A 17257-nucleotide genomic window follows, 5' to 3' on the forward strand; every position below is an offset into this window, starting at 1 on the left:
TTTAATATTTAAATCAACAAAAGAAAACTAACTCATGATACAATACAAAGGTAACAGTCCACACTGTATGATTTTACACTATTCAATTTAATGAGAATAAAAAGTATTTAGCCCCAAAATGTGCTAGAGAAAAGAAGTACACTTCTCAGCTGGTAAAGGCCCTTTTTTACTTCTAATCTATTACAGACAGATATTTTTGTAGAATACCATTAAAATGTGGCAATATGAAATTGCTACAGAAGTTTCTAAACACTCAATGCCATCTGCCATATTCATCTAGCCTTGGCAACAGCTCAAGGACCAGAACCAGACCTCAGACCACACTGAGTAGCTCTGTGCTCGACTTTCCACAAGGTGAACAGACAAATCAGATACACAAAACTACATGTCTACCACCTGACCCCCTAACACAGGGCCAATGTGTCTAGGCATCCTCCACATACCTTTTATCACATTCTAATCACTGTTTTCCTATTAAACTGAGGCCTCCTTGAGGTCAAGGACAGTTCTTTTACAGATGTCTCCTCAGTACTGTCAGACAGTATGCACTGAAGTTATTCAGTATTTAAGTAGCATTCTTATTCATTTTTAAACTATAATATATGCAAATTATCTAGGGTAAAGTTTCCTAAACTTTCAACATCAAAATGATGTAAGTGCTTAAGCGAAGTCCTTACAATGATGACAAACATTAACTCATGTGTATCTTATTCCAATAATTCTATTTCCTATTTTAAAATCTTTAAGTGGAATTCATCAAATGAATAGGCCACTTCATTCAATAGCTACCAGATACTACCCAATCTATTTCCCAAATCACCTTTATTTACTCAATTTCAACCCCCCACCCGACAAGCTAATAATTATTTCAGAAGACCTACATTCAGCAGTAAGCTTATCAAAGATGTGCTAAGCTACCCATTATCATCAAACAATTACATATCACCAAATATACCAAATAATAAACCATGTTATCACAAAAAGTTCTCAGGATTAACAGAGTTGTAGATCAATCCAAACACCTCCCAATTTCAAAAGTTTACTTTAAAATGTTAACATTACTAACTTTAAGTAGAGCTATTCTGATTTTTGCCTTAGATAGATTCTTATTCATGAAAGTAGAATCAAAGGACTTACTGCCATTCGTTCAGCTGTGAGCCATTCTTCCTCCTCAGGGTTACCATGCCGATGAGTGTAGTATGATACACTAGATATCACCTTATTAACTTCATTAAGTGCATTCATCTTTCCATTAAAAGAAGAAATCTGCAATAATCTGTAAGAGAAATTCAGTGTTAAATACGATTCTAAACATTCACATAAATAATTATTTCAAGAGGTAAATATCTTACCTAAGTATCATTTTTAACCTAAATATTTCTAAATTTTTAACAGTTTCTTCTTGTCCTGGAACCCTTGAAGCTAAATTTTTCAAAGATTTAATAATCATTGAAAGAGCATCATTTTTGGCTTCATTCTTTGCTTCTTTTTTCAGTTCTTCATCAGTTAAGTTTTCTAAAAACTGTGGAACCATTTCTATTACTGGAAGGAAGTACTTTTTCACCGTATGAAGAGTGAGAAACTCATAGCATTGTCCAAATGGTCTGAAACAAGAGAGACAAAAATCTCTTTTAATATTCAATTTCTTACAATTCAACTAGGACTGAACTCAGACTGTACCTATTACTTTAAAACAATCCGGGGACTTCCCTGGTGGTCCAGTGGTTAAGACTCCACACTCCCAATGCAGGGGGTGCGGGTTCAATCCCTGATTGGGGAACTAGATCCTGCATGCTGGAACTAAGAGCCCGCATGCTGCAACCAAAGATCCCGCGTGCCGCAACAAAGACCCGGCACAGCCAAATAAATTTTTTTTTTAATAATAATAAAAAATAAAAAAAACCAGAGTAATTTCCTTTAAAAAATAAAAAATCCAAGTTACCAGCTAAAGAGAAGAAACCACATTTGAAAAAAGCAACAATTTTTAATCAAGCAATTAAGTAGCAATTTCTATAATGCACTGAAGATTAATTTTAAAACATAACTTACTTAATAAGGGCTGCAATTATTTGAACATTTAATGCTGATCCATTAATAAAACGATCATGCAAAATCTGAAACCCATTTAAAGTGCCGAATTTGTTGAGAAGATCCACGAGCCAACCCTGCAACAATACAGTTAATAAAAAAGTTAACTTCCTGCTTTTGGGGGGGGGGGAATGCTATCTGAAGTAATTTCTTGATTGAAACGTACTAGAAACAGGAAATTCAATAAAATTATTATGTAAAACCATCTTTGAAAAAAGACACGGAATATTGCATATTGTTCACAGTAATCCTGTCTGTGAGAAAAGCATAAGTAGTAGTATAGATCACTAGGGCACAGTTGTTTGTTTGTTAACGATATAGCTGGTGAACAGGAATTAGAAGCCACGCTTCTATCTCAGAGACTCCACCACAGGAGAATACCTTATTATCTGAAGGTCTATTTTAAAAAATTTAAGGGGGTAAAAAGACTCTTTAAAAAAAAAAAAAAGATATTTGGTAACCTAAGATATTGTTTGAATTTATTTTTTGTTGTAGTTGTGAATAACTACAAACACCCTAAAACTACAATAATCTTAAAGCCAAAGAAAAACTAATCCCTGGTATTCTATTTTTTGTTCCTAACTAGAACATGCTGGTTGATGCTCTGTTTTGACTCATGTGAATACACCTAGTTCTCATCTTAGAGGTACCACAATACAATAGTAAGAATTAATCTTTCAACCTCTTCTCTAAGGGATAGCAAGTAACTCACAAGTACAGTGCAGCTGGGATAGGCAAATTAAAAAGGAATCAAAAGCTTATACAGATAAAAGAATCAAATGTATCTAAAAAGTCACGTACTTAAGACAACGTTTAATTCCTTGCCTTCTTCTAAAAGGCCACATTTTGCAAGTCACTGAGGGAAGAAAAACAAGAGGGGGAAAAAGGGGGCACTTTCTCTACTTAAGTCTTAAGCAAAAATAATTTCTACAGCTATTCAAAAACAAACAAAAAGCAGTGTTCAGGACAAAGGGAAAACGCTAAGTAAAAGGTAACTGCTTTAAAGAGACACTATGGTAGTTTTGATATGATTTTTATGAGACTCTAAATCAATTAAATTCTCAAATAAATCAACTACCATATATTTCTATGTAAGTTCATTATAATGTTTTCCCTTTTTTTTGGCCTTAAAAGGCTAAATCAAAACAATTAAAACTCTGATTCTTACAAAGAAATCTGTTGAGATAAAGTCAGATACAAAAGAATTTATGTCAATTTAATTTTCATAAGGTATTTTAAATAGACAAAACTAAACTACAGGGATTATGGACATGTGCTTGAGTCCAGCTATAAAGAAAAGCAAGGAAATGATTTTATTAGTTAGGACATTACTTAACGTTAGGAAGGCCAGAGGGGGCAATGATTGGGAGGGAGTGTGGAAGGGGGCCTCCAGGGAGTGACAAGGTACTATTTCTTGACCTGAGTGGGTTACATGGATGCTCATTTTGCAATAAATCATTAAGCTATGTAAAAAAAAAATTAAAAATCTGAGCATTTAATTCACCAAGTCCCTTTTAGCATTCAGCAATTCTAAGAAAGTACATACTTATTATGTAATGTATTTTTATTTCTCCAGTAACTGGAATGAGACAATTAGGCTGATATACTCAACAGTTATGTATATATAACACAGTATATATATGTGCACAAAGTAAAGAATCAGGCTAAAGCTAATCTCATATATTTTCAGCTGCATTGTACACTTATGCAATTAGGAATACTCAAAAATTAATAATACTCAAGAAAAGCTAGGCTTCAAAGAAAGATATTTAAAAATGCCTTCAACCAGAAGCCATCCTAAATCAACTTGTTCTCTTTGAGACTCTTATAGATTACTATTGACCTACAGAGCAAAAAATTAGGTAAAATTTTTAAAAAATACAGGTATATTTTAGAGATTGCCATTATTTAAATATTAATTTGATTTACTCAAACAAAAAAAGCCTGAAGTGGCAACAATAGGAACCTTGGGAAATACCAGAAACTCTCAGCTCGAAGTTCAATAAGTTTTGATGACTTCCACTTTTAACAGAATAAACCAAACAATATATATATATATGTTCAAATTTTCCTTTTTTAAAAAAATAAGGTCATCAATATTTAAGTCTTCCTAAATTCTAAAGTTTAAAAATTATATATGGTTAATTATTTAATTAAAAGAAGTACAGCTTAGGGATGCATTTTTTAATGTACATTCTGTTCATGCTGGCGTAGAAAATTTACATTGGAGAACTTTTACGTTTATGTATACTATATATATTTCATTGATATTTGTAAGTTTTGCTATTTTACTTTCATTTGTAATTTCTATAGTTCTATGACACATTAGCCAGGCCTTGGTCAAAGAAGTAATCTCCTACTCTACTCTTACTTAAAAGGAAAAATATGCTCTGTTTCATACCAACCCAAATTATGACTATTTCCCAAGAGGCTGGGCAGAAGACAATGGGGACTAACTACATGGAGAAAGCCAAAAATATTTTTAAATTAAAAAAAAAAAATTACAAAATAATGCAAAATCCCTTTAAGAGCAATGTGAAATTACCCTCCTCCATGTTAACAGTAGGTTCAGATCATTTAAAGTTCTATAGCAGAGCAAAACAACTGTAATATTTAACTTTGAAAATAACAAACCAACACACTTTTGGTGATCGAGGGTCTGGAGAACGAGCAAAGAGTTCATCTTCAGGCAACTGAACATTTGAGGAAACGGATTCACATGGACGTGTACCATTGTAGATATGGAATTTGCAATGAGGATTTAAGGCCATGGAGAGAAGTTCTAGAAGTGGAAACCAGTCTTGGGACAACTTGGCCACACATAGCTCCACCAGGCGATGAGTATTGTTGATAATACACCTCTGTTATATAAAGAATAATTAATGAGATCAAACCATTCCAAACAGAAATATCTTCTGATCTTGATTAATTATCTTTTTTTTTTTTTTTTTTTTGTACGTGGGCCTCTCACTGTTGTGGCCTCTCCTGTTGCAGAGCACAGGCTCCAGACGCGCAGGCTCAGCGGCCATGGCTCACGGGCCCAGCCGCTCCACGGCATGTGGGATCTTCCCGGACCGGGGCACGAACCCGTGTCCCCTGCATCGGCAGGCGGACTCTCAACCACTGCGCCACCAGGGAAGCCCTTGATTAATTATATCTTAATAATGACCTCTCAATTGTGCTATACCGATCATTTTTGAGTTATGTTTAATTTTACTAATATTGGGATCAAATTTATATATCAAAAAGAAATTAGCATTTACTTTATAATTTATATAGTACCTAATTTCAAAAGCTATTTGCAATGACTTACAAAATGAAGTAGGCACTGCTCTATGTCCCCAGACGATGCAAATTACCACTGCTTTCTCTATGCAATTTTCTGACTAGAGGCAACAATTCTAAAATCTAAACAATGTATCATCAAATATCCCAGGTGGAGTAGGTTTGCTATCTACGCCTCAATGCAAAAGTCTGATACCACTCCCAAACTTTCCATTCTATAGTTAAAAACTTACATGTTGAATTAGAAGATGTTGGTATCTTTATGCTATGGTTATATTTGAGAAATAGTTCACAGGGCATAAAAATATGCCCTGCTTCACAATTTATAACCATATTTCCATATTATAAACAAGAACAGAGACTTGGAGACGCAACAGGGAAGACATATGGGAACATATGTTTATGTATGACTGATTCACTTTGTTACAAAGCAGAAACTAATACACCATTGTAAAGCAATTATACCCCAATAAAGATGTTAAAAAAAAAAAAAAAGAACAGAGACTTGGAGTAATTATGGTACTTCAATCTAAAAATGCACATTTCTTATCACTTTTTAAGATCTCTGGAATCTGATTGTATCACATAATCAATGTATAGTGCATTTCCCTAGACTGAAGGTATTTGTAGAGATTTGTCTTGGTTTCTGCCAGTCATCTGGGGACACCACCAACCTGAGACCACTTTAAGTTCCCCATCTGATATTTTTTGTATCACAACTCTGATTTGAATTCAGGCTTCAAAACTGTTTGAATACTAGCTTGTGGTTTAAGTTTTTAAGAGATTTTTTCCCCCTCTACCAGGTGCCAAAGTTGAAATGTGCAGGTTTCTTTGGTGTTTCTTTCTGTATGTTAAATTTATTTCTCTGCATTGACGCTTTGTGTCTCAGATAACAGTTTCCCATCTTGGATGTTTTCCTTCCTCAGTGGTACATAAAGTGAGTGAGTGGTGCATTTCACAACTGTCATATTTTCAGTGAAATACGGTCACTTGTCAAAAGTCACAAGGCACTTGAGAACCAAGGAGACAGATTAAACCAATGTTTTCTAACTCTAAATCTCACTCATTCTAAATGATCATGCTTCTTTCAACAGAAATTATAACTAAGAAATTTTTAAAGTTTCTCATTTTAAAATCCTTTAATTAATGGATCAAATATATAACCAAATATACTATATAAGAAAACACACTCATCACTATATAAATCTGATTTTCAAAATTTAAATGAAAGACTCACATGAATTTCAAACTTCCAGCCACTCACTGCCTCGTCTGTAAGGATTTTAGTGAAAGATATTGTTAGCCCATCGCGAAAAAATCGCTGACATGCTTCACTTTTAACATCAAGGCCTAAGAAAAGGAGAGAAAAATTAATGTAAACAAAATATTTCTCTGGTTGTCTTACAATGTCCAATTATAAGATAAAAATAATTGTAAAATATTCAGTAACAGCTAACAAATGCCGACTAGATTTGGAACAAAACTCACAGCATTATGTATAAGAGGTCAAAAAGGTAACAGATTCAGAAACAAAAATAATCTTCAATGAATTTCAAAAATACTTAACTGTATAAGAGTACATTAATCCAAGTAATATTAAGATGAATCAAAACTATTTCAAATTATGACACTGGACCGACCTTAAATACAAAACGGTTATGAGTACCATGTGATAGGGGATTTAAATACTTCACAGTATTTTACTCTCTGACAACAAATCTTAAAATTTTTAAAATGACGTTTCTCGGGGACTTCCCTGGTGGCGCAGTGGTTAAGAATCCGCCTGCCAATGCTGGGGACACGGGTACAAGCCCTGGTCCGGGAAGATCCCACATGCCACAGAGCACCTAAGCTCGTGCGCCACAACTACTGAGCCCGCGCGCCTAGAGCCTGTGCTCCGCAACAAGAGGAGCCAACCCAATGAAGCCCACACACCGCAATGAAGAGTAGCCCCGGCTTGCCGCAACTAGAGAAAGCCCGCGTGCAGCAATGAAGACCCAACGCAGACAAAAATAAATAAAATAAATTTTTTTTAAAAAACGACGTTTCTTAACTATTTTTAAAATCTCATTTTGGTTGTACATTATCCATTTGACATCAAATACTATTCTACTATTCTACAGAAGAGTTTCACCGATTAAAGATAAATTATCATCTTCCGTATTAGTCTCTTCCACTGGCTCAACATCTATGCTTCTTTATATCTTTCTTTTAATTTCACCTGATTTCAGAAAGGCAACAGAGCTACATGCCCCCAGACACACAAAATAACCTTTAACTCTTGATGACAAAATGAAAAGCCATTCAGTTTGAACATACGAGTATTATTTGATTTTGGCTGTACAACAGACATGACATTTAAGCCCAGTACTGTAGTTTAAAAAATCTGAACCTTGCTTAAAATTAAAATAAACCACGGTCCCAAAGAAATATGGGGAGGAGGAGGGGATTGCATTTCCAATGAATGTCAATGATATTAAATGAAATACCATTGTGTGTTTTTACCTATCACTGTACAGTCAGGACCTAAAACATGTCTAGGACAGAAGCCTTCAAAAATCTGCTGAATTGATGAATAAATGTGTAAATGAACAAAAGAAATCTGAGTGGTGAAAACAATGGTTATCTGATAATGCATTTTCATAGCTCATTAGATTGGTTTTCTAAGATTAGTAAGGTGTAACGACACGTTCCTTAAATGAAGGAGGGTAATTACTCTAAGACAAAGGAAATTTTACCCTTGCCGTGGAATGAGACAGACTTAAGCAAGGTACTAAAGACAATAATTTTTACAACATATAATTTCAATTGTGATGATTCCTATTGATAATTAGAACACATCCCTGGCTACCCTATTTCAGAAATTGAAATGTTATTGCTGTTTATTTTAATCTCCAATGCCTTAAAAATGAGTAGATATTACAATAGTAGCCCTTTGCTAAGAGAATTCAATTGCACCTAAAGAAAACTAGTCACTGAAAAAAATAATGATTAATTCCAAAATTAAGCTTTTACTTCTAGACAAGAATAACAGCATGACTCCTTTTAATTGGGTTACTTTTTAAAAAAAACACAGGACCTCATCTTTCAGGTCTTTTTTTCTTTTAGAGAAAATCCAAACCTTTTCTGTGTATTAAAGAATAATCAACACATAAGCTAAACAGTTTAAATATGAATATATACAAATTTTACGTATAACTTCAGAGAGTTCACAAACATCCTTGAAGGCTGTCCGAAGGATATGAACCCTTGCTCTAGGGACAAATCATAAGCCATAGCAAGAAAACTTAGTTAAATGTTCTAGTCTAGGAATACACAGAAAAAGTCTTCAGGCATGAAGTGAAACTATTAGCTAGTAGCATACATTATGGAAAGCGTAAGACCATTTAAACTTACCTTTTTTACTAAGATCAATAGCAGCTTCTAAAAGCACTTCTAATTCCCCTTTCGGCAAAACTGGAACCACCCATCGAGGCCTAAGAGTTTTAATAATATGAAAAGATGTTTATTGGTTGAACACTGAACGAGACACTATAAATGAGTTACTAATTACAATTACTCACTTAGCGCACCATAAAAATATTAAAATGAAACTAAAATATTAAAACCACAAGGTTGGCAGAACATCTGCTTTGTGGGACTAAGCATCATCTGTTGTCTCTACGAACAAAATTTTTTTAAGGAACTGTCAAACAAAAGATATAGCAATGAGAGAAGGGAAAATAAAATTATTTTAATAACACAGAATATAAAACTACTATAATAATCAAGTATCACTTAAATGGATACCTATTGTTAGAGTTCATAGGAAAGTGCTCTTTCAGGATTCAGGTTAAAGGAGACATGATGAACCTCTTAGTTGTCCATCCACTTCCTCACAAAGAAGAAAAAATCTAGGTGGCAAATGACTAATTTCTGCCTCAACTTTTCCTGAAGGTTAAGTTAGACATAGGTCTCCAAGTCTTTATGCCTCCACAGGCACCCTCCTCCCTCAAACAACGATGCAGCATACACCCAGGTGGTGCTTTCTCTGCTCCCAGTGCCAGCGGCCCAACCATCTGGGAGTCCATCCTCTTCCTACCCCTTCATCCCTCACTACCACCCAACTTACCCAGTGCTCCAAAAAACCCCATTTTGATAAAAAGTGCTCCATGACCACATAATCTATTAGAAACCAACGTATACCACCCTTTCTCATTGTTTTTATTTACATAAAAAAACATCACTTGTGTTTCTCTCCCCCTGCAGATTTGCTAACATGCAACTTTGCCCTTGAGTGAGCGTAAGAAGTACACTTTATCATCAGCAACCACCAGTCAAAAATTGAAAAGTAACAGTACAACTTTTTGCTATGATAACTCTGCTACAAAGAATGGGCAGGGACATTACAACTTTATACAACTGTTTGTTTGTTTGACTAATTCATTATATACCATTACTACAGGCATCCGCCAAAAGAATCACATTTAATGTGTTCTTTCAAATATACATTTAAAAACAATGAGTTAAATATATATTAATAGGAAAAATATTTAAAATAAATGAAGTGAGGAAAACAAGTTATAAAATGATATTATAGTAAGAACTCCATATTTGTACAGAAAGCAGCACATATGATAATAAACACAAAGACAACCTGGAAGAATGTACACCTTATTGTTAGTAGCAACTTTTGGTTGGGAGGTGTGTATCTACAGAGGAAATTACAAAGAACATTATTGACATAATATATTTCTATGTTTAACAAGATGTACTTACATTATATTACTTATGTAATCAGAATGTTTTTTTAAAAATGCAAAGGGTTTCTATTTCCCCTGACATTATATATGTAATGGTGTTAACTGATTTTTAAAAAGTAAACTTACTAAGGCAAGTAAGTGCCTGTAAGTGTATTTTCCTTACTTTTCTTTTGGGGGGTTGGAGGGATGTGTCACACCTCCCTGGGACTCACTTGTTGAGCTCACAGCCTGGTGAAGACCACAGACATACAGGATGGTTCCCTGAAACGCTCTTCCCTTATCTTCTTTAAATCTTTTCCTTCCCATACACACAAGCTTAAACTTTCACACTCTCAGAGTCTTACTCCAAATAATCAAAGCATGGGGCGGGGAGGTGGGTGTGGGTGAGTGTTTGTACTATGAGTATGAAAATGTATACTCTGAACCACCCCCATGAGATGAAGATCAGGAGAAACAAATAGCTGAGATGGTTAAATGTCTCAAACTAATCAAGGGTTCACAAAGGGGCAGGCTCTGAGGAACTCAATCTTCTTATGACCTGGTTTACCTCAGGGCCATGCAAAAAGTATTAAAGTCATCCAGTAACCCACATGCTAATAAGAAAAAAAACGGGAAATCACACATACGGTTCTACTTCAGTAACACACCAGCTAGGGTGATCATCATTAAACTGAACACTTTATTGACACTGTTACTTCCTTTCATTTTTTAAATCCATTAAGAACCATGGGTTGCAAAGTACTTGGCAATGACTAAGATGTTAAGGCTATTTATGGAGGCAGTATGGTTACTGGGATATTCCTATCTACTCTTCCTCTTTTCTTAGTACTAATCACTGTGCTGAAATACTTTTGTTTTTCCTGTGTATGACACACATTAAAAAGCAAAACAAAATCAACTCACCTATTGATCATGTCATCCAACTTTGCCAGGTCAGTATGTGGAAATGCAGGTTCCTCATCTTCAAGCTGTGGTGGGGCATCAACTTGACCTTGTTCATCTGGGGGAGTTGCCGGGGAATTTTCATTGGAAGAATCAGGTGATGAAGTCTTAATTAAATTCAAACACCAACACAGATTAGGGGGAAATAATGTAAACTTTTAAAGAAGATATGATCATTGTAAGTTTATGATGTTTCAGGCAGTCTCTGTGCTACTATGCTTTAAAATAATTTCATTTAATCCTCAAGAGCCTAAGGAAGTATTCTTCTGCCACTTAACAGATGAAAAAAACAAACTCAGACAATAAGTAATTAGCCCTAGGTCACAGAGCTCCAATTCTGTGGTCAGGGTCTGAATCCAGGTCTAATTCTAAAGTTTGAGTTCTTATCCACAGTGTATACTGCTTCTCCGCCTACATTTCCCATTATATGAGCCCTTCATGATAGAAATTATTGTATACATTTTACAGATTAAAAAGTTTCTGATATAACATTTATTTTTCATTCTGAAGAGAAAAAATAAATTTTATTCCACAATGCCCCTAGTCTCCAACTATTATCCAAATAATTATTAAAACTTCACTGTGGTTTCTAAATAAGTCACACCATTTTCAACTAATAAGGCTAATTTTATTCTTTCATTCTTCATTCTTTGTGCTTCTTTTCCTTTCCCCCCATACTTTAGCTGTGTACAATATTTCCACAATTAAGTGAAAGAACTTTTATGACCCTTATTAATTTTGAAAGCAGATAGTATTTTTCTCTTTCAAATTGAGACTAATCTAAATTTTAAGCTGACTTTTACTCGTATATTCTTGAATTTTCTACCTACTGTAGGTTGATGGCCCTTTTAAAGAAGGCCCCTTTCCCTATCATTTTAGCATTTATTGAACAGATGCATAAATAAGTACTTGTATTGAAGACAGGTGGGTATACCACCATTAATATATTCTACTTACAAAGTTTATATATGAACTCATAGAGCCAATTTGCAAGTAAATAGCAAACTTTTACTTAAGATGGCGAACACTACGCAGGTGCTATAGGGCTAGTTTCAAGGCAAAAATCTATAGAACAGAATTCAAGTTTTTTCAGAAGCCCAATAAAAATATTTGCATTTCAAGTATGTAACTTCGGAAGTCTGCTTCATTACTTTTTAAAAAGGCCCATTTCCCCTGGTATATATGTATTATATACATGCTCACAGAAATCCTAAAGACAAAAATAACAATTAAGATACCCGCAATACCACACCAACAGATAAGCACCAATGACATTTTCAGTTATTTCCTTGCAGTTTTTCTTCTATGTGACCCCCCCAAAATCCTGTCTATATACATGTATAAATTTTCAATAAAATTGGGATTATACTTGCTTAAGTCTGTGTCCTTTTCCATTCAACATTTGAGTATTTTCCCACATCATAAACAATCTTTTTTAAAGAGCTGATTAATGGCCACATAGTATTAATTAAACAAAATTAAGGGACATTTAGCATTCTGCAATTTTTATTGCTAACATAAAACAAAACTATACTGAATCTTTTATATATAAATCTTTGTGTTGAACTTCAATTTTTCCTTAGGACAGAACCCTGGAAATATAATTACTACAACAGTATAAATTATTTCTTTTAGGGCTACTGACATATATTTTACTAAATTCCATTCCAGAAAGTCTGCACCCTCCCATGAACATCTCCCAAGATTGTTCATCCCATAGGGCCTTTGCCAAGGCTGTTTCATTTATCACTGGGCTTTACTATTATATATACTAGAGCCTAAAATTCTCTCCTATGGGAACACTCTTTTAAAAACTATTATAGATTAAGTGAAAAATCTGATTGGTTTTAGAAATTCCCTTTATGCCAATATGAAAAAGCATTTTCAAAGTAAGCCGTAAGTTGGGTAGTGATTAATGCTATGGTTGCTTCCTCTTGGTCCAGTAAGTGTCAAATCTTCTGAAATAACTAAAATCCTAACATTAAAAAGTAGAGAATAAGAAAGTGAAAGAGGGATTCTACAGATAGTTAAGAATGCAATTTGTGGGAATTCCCTGGCGGTCCAGTGGTTAGGACTCCGTGCTCTCACTGAGGGCCCGGGTTCATTCCCTGGTTGGGGAACTAAGTTCCCACAAGCCAAGTGGCGCCCCCCCCACCAAAAGAATGCAATTTGTTTGTTCCTTTTTTTCTTTTAATTATCATTCATCCTCAAAAATGTAAAGAGCTATTTAAAGGAAGAGGACATAATGCAGATACATAATATTAAGCTGAGTATCACAAATCTAAGAGCTCTTAGAATTATCAAGTACACCTTAAAAATAAAAGTAAGGTTAGAGGTTTAATTTCTTTCTAAAGCCATGCAAACCACAAACACTGCAGAAGATGTTAAAAGTCCATGCAAGATGCAGGTATGAAACAGAAGAGAGCAAGATACTGGAACTCAAGCTACAAGCTCCTGGTTTAAAAATATAAATCTCTGGCATCCAACACAAACTTTAGACTATGTTTAAAGAAACATGAGTACTGGCTAACAAATTTATGACACAGGAAAGACTTAACAACTCTGTCCAAGACTCGTGGCCATATACTTAAGTATTACATGTCCCAAAAGTGGGAACTGGAGAGGAAAAGGAATAAAGTTGACATTTATTTGGGGAAAAAAACCATTAAAACCTGACTTGCTCACTTCTCTAAAATGGCAGAGGGAGAGGATGAAAGGGGGGAAGGGCGGAGGGAGGGAAAGTGCACCAGCGCACGCGCGCGCACACACACACGCAGCTCTTTCCTATCATACCTGTAATAGAGAGAATACGTAATCTATAATAGCTGGACAATAAGAACTTAACCACAAATGACAAATGTAAGTACTCTACAATAACAGTACTTTTGCCTAAAAACTTATCCATACAGAATTCTACACAAACATGTACCAACTGTAAGCAGCAAATTTGTGATTCACATGCATGCACCTCAGCTACAAATTCACCTCTAAGTGCTGTTTGAGCCGCATATCACAAGTTTTAATGTTTGTCTTATGTGGTTTAATATGTCCCAGTATAAAATTACATACAATAGAAGGCTGAAAATTAATTATCTAAACTTACATTTCAAGAAATGAGAAAAACAGCAGCAATCCAAACCCAAAAGAAGTTAAGGGAACAAGAAATAAGAGTTAAAAGCATGTAAGTGGGGGCTTCCCTGGCGGCGCAGCGGTTGAGAGTCCGCCTGCTGATGCAGGGGACACGGGTTCGTGCCCCGGTCCGGGAAGATCCCACATGCCGCGGAGCGGCTGGGCCCGTGAGCCATGGCTGCTGAGCCTGCGTGTCCGGAGCCTGTGCTCCGCAACGGGAGACACCACAACAGTGAGAGGCCCGCGTACCACACACACACACACAAAAAGGCATGTAAGTGGGAAGGGCGAAGAGAGTTAAAGCCAAAAATTAGTTTGGGGGAAGGTTTGATGCAATTGATAAATCCTTTAGGAAAGAGTAATCAGTAGAGAGAACACAAATTAGCAGTATCAGAGATGAAAAAGGAGATGCTACCACAGGCCCTAAGACATTAAAAAGATAATAAAAAAGGATATTATAAAGTTTTACTCCAATAATTTGACAATCTAGATGAAGTGGACAAATTCCTTGAAAAACACATTACCAAAATCCACCAGAAAAACAAAAAAATCAGAAAATTCCCCTATTTAAAAAAAAAAAGTTGGATCTGCAATTACAACCGTTCCAAAAATAAAGCCCCAGGCCAGATGGTTTCACCAGTAAAATCTAAATAATTAATGAAGAAATAACTGAAGTCTTATACAAATTCATCCAGAGAATAGAAGAAGAAAGAATATTATGAATTTTGAGGCCAGCATAAAAATCTAGATACCAAAATCTATTTTAAGCTCTTTGCAAACATTATTTCATTTGATCCTCTTAATGATCCTATGAAGTAGTTATACTATTATTATTCTTATTTTATAGCTAAAAAACTGAGGTGTAAAGGTCATATAATTTACCCAAAGTCATAAAGCTAGCATGGTGTAAAGCTAAAATTTGAACACAAGCAATATGACTTGAATCCATACTCTAACCATAGGCTACATCAAATGATTTAATGCTTTGCTCTGGAACTGACACAGGGCTTCAATACTTGATTTTAATGATTACTGATAGTGTAAGACACCAGGAAAAAAAAAAAGCGGCGGGGGGGGGGGGGGGGGGGAGACCTGCATACCCAAGCATCACCATCTATAGCCCTTGAGTTTCTTGTTACTATGTAAGACCTATGTTTATATTTCTTAAAATAACAGTTTTATGGTTACTTCACAAATTATTCAGAACATGCTCCATTATTTAATATCCCATAATAGACACACCAATGTAGCTTTAACTAGTATCTTAAACATCCTACCTGATTCTGTTGGAGGGGGGGCTGAGACTGTCCATCAGGAGCCTGGCCCTGGCTGTCATTCCCTCCCACTGGAGAGCCACGAGTCGTGGCTGTCATACTCGACACAGGGCAGATCTTTGCAATTTTGTCTGCTTATGTAGTTGTCTTGAAAAAAGAAATTATAGTCCACTTATAGAAGATGAAGTACCAGCATTTGTCAGTCTTAAAAAGCTCCAATTCAAGAATAAACCATCTTGCAGAGACCATTGCATAACCTACAAGTAGAAGAAAAAAAGCACATTGTTTTAGACATAAAAAACATGAACTAAGGAATTGTTCGAACTTAATATTACCAGTGACTCTAGTCAGGAGAAAGTGGCTATATAAATGAGAGAGAGGACAAAGCTGAAAAGTTTCATCAATACTATATTTAACTTAATAAACTGATAATAGTACATCAGCAGTTATGTCAAGAAAACATACAAGTATAGCCTTATAATATTTCAGTTTCTTCCTGGGATTCCAAAGACATTATCAAGGTATTCACTTAGTTGTCATTTCAGTCCAATTATGGAGTGGCAAAACTGTCTTCAATTTGCCAATGCCTTGAATATACACATTCCTACAATGTATTTAAGACATAAACCAAGTAATAAAATCTGATTGTTAACTGTATACTACTCCTCCAATACGACCTATTTTGTCAAATGACCTTGACTCTCCCCTTTTGGGAAGGTTTTGGCCACAGGCACTCCCAGAGCCATGACAGGGCTACAGACCCAAACTGTTTAACAATGGAATTCCTCTTTGCAGAAATCTAGCAAAGGTGTATAGAGGAATACCACCAAACCCTCAATTCTATATTCTTAGCTGTGTAGTAAAATCATCCAAAGTGCTTTTAAAAACACTGACGTCCAAACCCCTCTCCAGATTGAATAAATTACAATATTCGGGAGTTAAGCCTAGGCATCAGTACTTTTCAAAAAATCTCCCCCATGACTGATTCTAATGTACCACGAGATTGAGAACCTCAGCTGACTGATTTATAGATCTTTGGTTATAAGGCAACCACACTTCCATTTAGTCCATGGTATTTACTTCAAGCTTAAATATAATCACTTAACCCAGAGATGGGGTTCTAACAAGATTTTGTTTCACTTATCAAATTGGCATAATAAAAAGCTTAAGACTGATAACATCGGGTACTGGGGAGGCTAAAAACAGAAAAATCTTTAATACATAAAGTGGAAAAACAATTAAAAGATAACATGGTTGAACACCCTCGCTTTCACTTTTGTTTTCCATTTTTATACAACCTACATACACTAACAAAAAATTTTATGTGAAGTAGACAATTTTAAAACCCAGAAAAACCCACCTATCAAAATCTTCAGCCACTTTCTGTTGGCTGGCAAATTGTTTAAATTTTTTTTTCTTACCACTCAAAGTATCAGCTAACCAATTCAACTTCATTCTCTCTACTTCAAATTTGCTCCAATCTCTTTCTTTTGATCCCACTGCTCATGATCCCCAATGAATGATGCTCCCTCAATCTTTTCCCGGAAACCTTGTTCTTAGCCTATAAATATGCTTGAATCTTTGTTACTGAAATGAAAAATCACCAACCTCTGTCCTTCCCTTTCCCCCCAAATCTTAAAAAGAATGCCTCTGCTTCTCCCTTCCCTTTCACTCCTTCCACTCTCTCATCATCTAGCTGTATCTAAACTATCAAAACTGTTTTAAGCCACTGGGTCTTAACTGAGGTCTATGGATGGGTTTGAGGATTAACTCCCCTAAAATTACATGCAAAGCTTT

At 35.2% G+C, this 17257-nt stretch overlaps 1 protein-coding gene across 4 annotated transcripts in view; it reads right to left on the reverse strand.

Moving 5' to 3' along the window:
- USP9X (ubiquitin specific peptidase 9 X-linked) overlaps positions 1 to 17257 on the reverse strand; it is a 123951-nt gene that overhangs the window by 76695 nt on the left and 29999 nt on the right. For all 4 annotated transcript variants that reach the window (XM_067723083.1, XM_067723085.1, XM_067723080.1 and 1 more), the window contains 8 exons: positions 15464 to 15717; positions 11019 to 11164; positions 8770 to 8849; positions 6611 to 6723; positions 4731 to 4949; positions 2050 to 2165; positions 1353 to 1604; positions 1138 to 1276 (listed from right to left, as the gene is read on the reverse strand). In XM_067723083.1, coding sequence (XP_067579184.1) covers positions 1138 to 1276; positions 1353 to 1604; positions 2050 to 2165; positions 4731 to 4949; positions 6611 to 6723; positions 8770 to 8849; positions 11019 to 11164; positions 15464 to 15559 — 1161 coding nt within the window. In that variant the 5' untranslated portion in view covers positions 15560 to 15717. The remainder of the gene's footprint in view (positions 1 to 1137; positions 1277 to 1352; positions 1605 to 2049; positions 2166 to 4730; positions 4950 to 6610; positions 6724 to 8769; positions 8850 to 11018; positions 11165 to 15463; positions 15718 to 17257) is intronic.

This window comes from Pseudorca crassidens, chromosome X, assembly GCF_039906515.1.
Source record: "Pseudorca crassidens isolate mPseCra1 chromosome X, mPseCra1.hap1, whole genome shotgun sequence".
Classification (NCBI taxonomy): Eukaryota; Metazoa; Chordata; class Mammalia; order Artiodactyla; family Delphinidae; genus Pseudorca; species Pseudorca crassidens.